At 39.4% G+C, this 3838-nt stretch overlaps 1 protein-coding gene across 1 annotated transcript; it reads left to right on the plus strand.

The window, feature by feature from the left end:
• Positions 1 to 224: 224 nt before the first annotated feature.
• Positions 225 to 3307, plus strand: LOC131327691 (receptor-like protein 33). The gene is made up of 2 exons (XM_058360835.1): positions 225 to 3105; positions 3249 to 3307. Exons 1-2 carry the CDS (start codon positions 225 to 227, stop codon positions 3305 to 3307), a joined length of 2940 nt encoding a protein of 979 aa, XP_058216818.1.
• The last annotated feature ends 531 nt before the right edge of the window (positions 3308 to 3838 follow it).

Raw genomic sequence — 3838 nt, forward strand, 5'->3', positions numbered from 1 at the left:
TAGTCCAATTGTGCATCCATATCTGATGACGGAAAAGTCCTCCTTCGTCAATTCCAGTCCTTGTCCAATCAAAAACTTTCAAACTTGGCGTTCCAAGCTACAAGCTGTAATTGCAGCTACCTGGCATTCTGTATTACAACGGGTGTCGGGCGAGCAGGGGAGCACTCCCATCATCACCAAAATCCACTGATCACTCTTGTTTCTTTTGATTTTAAGATAAGAGAATGGAGCCATTAGGGACTTGGCTGTTTCAATTCCTTCTCTGTTTATTGCAATACCAAGTTGCTGCTGCTTCTTCGTCATCACCTCTTTCTTCTTTTGCTTCTTCTGCACACCTCCTGTGTCGTCACGACCAGAGATCTGCACTGCTGCAATTTAAGCATGTCTTTACTATAGACAGCGCTGCTTCTTTCGAATGTTATGAAGAGTCATATCCAAAGACCCTGTCTTGGGATGAGAATGCAACAGATTGTTGCGATTGGAACGGGGTCACGTGCGATGGGTTGACTGGTCGCGTGGTTGGGCTTGATCTCAGTTGTAGCCAGCTCTATGGTACAATCCATCCCAACAGCAGCCTTTTCCAACTCTCTCACCTGCAACGGCTTAATCTGGCTCACAATTTTATCAACTCTAGCATTCCATATGCATTTGGCAACTTGGCAAGTTTAACACATCTAAACCTGTCATTTTCTGCCTTTTCAGGTTCGATCCCATCTGAACTCTCCCTCCTGTCCAAATCGATTTCACTTGATCTTTCTTCTTTTCGACTCAAACTTGAACGGCTCCATTTCGAAATTCTCGTAAAAAACCTGACCCAGTTACAAGAACTCTTCCTTTATGGGGTAAGTATATCTTCATATTTGCCCGATTCGTTGACGAATTTGACTTCTTTGACAGCTCTAGACCTGTCATCGACCGGATTGCTAGGGAACTTACCCGATTCAATTGGTTATCTCAAGTCTTTGAATTATTTGAATCTTGCCATGTGCAAATTGCGGGGTTCTATTCCTAAATCTCTAGGGAACCTTACGCAGATCCATGAACTAGATTTATCGGAAAATGGTTTTAGCGGTGAAGTCCCATCTACTCTCTCGAATCTCAAGCAACTCACTCAATTAATATTCTACTCCAACAACTTCGAAGGTAGCATTTCCGCTTTTGTTGAGCTCCCAATGCTGAAGCATTTAGATCTACAAGATAACAATTTCAGCGGTGGATTTCCACTTTGGGTTGTAAACTCGAAGCCACTTGTTTATCTACAGGAGTTCTCCTTATCTCATAACTCTTTGAGTGGGGTAATACCTCCATGGTTGTTTACTCTTCCATCGTTGGAATATTTAGACCTAAGTTCCAATCGTTTAACTAGCCAAATTCCAGAGTTCCAGCATGATTTACCATTGGACTCCCTTGACTTGAGTGACAATAAACTTCGTGGCCCAATTCCAAAGTCCATTTCAACTCTTGCAAATCTGACCAAGCTCTTTCTTGCATCAAATGATCTGAGTGGTGTTGTGGATATGCAAACACTCAAAAATGTTGAGTACCTTGATCTTTCCAACACTAATCTATCGATGCTCGCTAGAAGCAGTGTCAACACTACCATTCCCAACCTTCGGGTTTTCTATTTGTCATCTTGTAACATCGAGGTGTTCCCTGATTTCTTAAGAACCTCAGAAAATCTTGAAAAGCTAGATCTTTCTAACAATAGAATTCATGGACAGATTCCGAATTGGGTTGGGTTCATCGGGAAGGCTTCATTGTGGTATTTGAATCTTTCACACAACTTTCTAACAGACATAAAGCAACTTCCTTGGGAGAAACTAGATACTCTTGATCTTCGTTCCAATTTGCTTCAAGGACAACTTCCCATTCCACCCCCGCTCATGCGAAACTTTTTCATCTCAAACAACAGTCTCAGTGGAGAGATTCCTTCATTGATTTGCAATGCGAGTTCCCTTAATATTCTTGATTTGTCTCACAACAAATTGAGTGGTGCGGTTCCACAATGTTTGGGAAATTTTAGTAGTTTTCTCACGGTGTTAAATCTGCGCTCCAATGGATTTAAGGGAACCCTTCCCTTGGCATTTGCGAAGCCCAACACATTACGAAGTCTTGATTTGAGTGGAAATCAATTTGAAGGACCACTGCCAAGATCTTTGACAAATTGTAGAAGCTTGGAGGTTCTAAATGTCGGAAACAACAAGATTAATGACACATTTCCATATTGGTTGGGAACTCTTCCTGAATTGCAGGTTCTTGTCGTACGATCCAACCGATTTCATGGTCCCATAAACACAATGATGAGTGAATTTTCTTTTCCTAAGGTTCGAATTCTTGACCTTTCTTACAATGAGTTCATAGGCCATTTGCCAGGGTGGTATTTCGAAAATTTTCGAGCAATGAAGAACAATACCAAGCCTGACGAACAATACATGAGTGATACAAGTGGTTATTATCACGATTCTCTGATAGTGACAATGAAGGGAAGTGAGATTGAATTAGTGAGAATTTTGACTATCTTCACAACAATCGATCTTTCATCGAACAATTTTAGTGGAGAAATTCCAAATGCCGTTGGAAAGCTCAATTCCCTCATAGTACTTAATTTTTCTCATAACAATCTTATGGGCCATATTCCTGAATCTGTGGGAGACTTGACAAGGATTGAATCATTAGACCTCTCTTCTAACCACCTTACCGGAAGAATTCCAAGCCAATTAACAAGTTTGACATTTCTTGTGGTCTTGAACCTTTCGTGGAACTGTCTCCATGGACCCATACCCCATGGTCGACAATTTAATACATTTGACAGTAGTTCATATGCTGGGAACATAGGATTATGTGGGTTTCCCTTGTCGAAGTATTGTGAAGATAATCGAACAAAAGTGCAGCCACCGGTGTTACAACAAGAGGAAGATGATTCAAATTTTGATGAATTTACTTGGAAAATTGTGGTGATAGGGTACGGGTGTGGAATGACACTGGGACTCTTTCTGGGATCTCTCATGCTGTTAATTGGTAGACCTAAATTCTTTGTGAGATTTGCTGAAATACAAATGCCTAAGAAAGTGACAAGATCGAGGAGAATGGTTGGAGACACAACGGGTAGAAGAATTTAGCAAACATTGGTAGCATTTTCAGGTATGGGCTGCTAATGCTTTTACATTTCATGGGTGTTGAATTAGTTAATAACTATATATATTGTCTAAATTTTTGTTTGTTATTTTGTATGGTATTACCTTTTGTAGATAGTATTCATGTCTTTTACGAGTTAGAGACTAATTGCTTCCAAGTTGCAACCAAGTAGAGGGTTCAACTGACAATACTTTCGAATTCTCAATGTACTCACCGCAATCATAACCAAAATTAAAACCATTTTGTGAATCTTCTGATAACTTGTTAGACAATTAATTATGTTCATTCTACTAGCTTGTAAACTGGTTTTGTACTTAAGTGAACGAGGAAAGTGAACTAGAAAATTTGATTTCGCTGGAAGTGCAATACGAATCACATATGAGCTCTTAGGCTCCGTTTGTTTCGATGTAAAATGTTTTTTCAGAAAATAAACTTTAAACTTTTATTTTTCGGTATTTGGTTGTGCAACGATCTGAAATTTTAGAACATTTCTTTCAATAAATAAATGTCGTAATTCAAACAATTATCGCTTCATTTAGTGTGGATTTCATTTTATATATTTTGTTTGTGTACAAGTATGCGCGCGCACGAGAAAGTGGTCGTGTATGATAAAAGAGTATTTTTTTTTTCGAATGGGTCAATGCATTATATGGAGAAGCCCAAAGGCAATACAGATTACATCACAAAATACAGGATTGAACCA

The sequence above is a fragment of the Rhododendron vialii genome, chromosome 1a (assembly GCF_030253575.1).
Source record: "Rhododendron vialii isolate Sample 1 chromosome 1a, ASM3025357v1".
Taxonomy (NCBI): domain Eukaryota; kingdom Viridiplantae; phylum Streptophyta; class Magnoliopsida; order Ericales; family Ericaceae; genus Rhododendron; species Rhododendron vialii.

Bases quoted from the DNA above. Each gene is read 5' to 3' on its own strand.
- LOC131327691 (XM_058360835.1), top strand. From the start codon at position 225: ATGGAGCCATTAGGGACTTGGCTGTTTCAATTCCTTCTCTGTTTATTG. The intron at 3,106-3,248 runs GTAGAAGAATTT...TACCTTTTGTAG, and splicing joins AATGGTTGGAGACACAACGG to ATAGTATTCATGTCTTTTAC.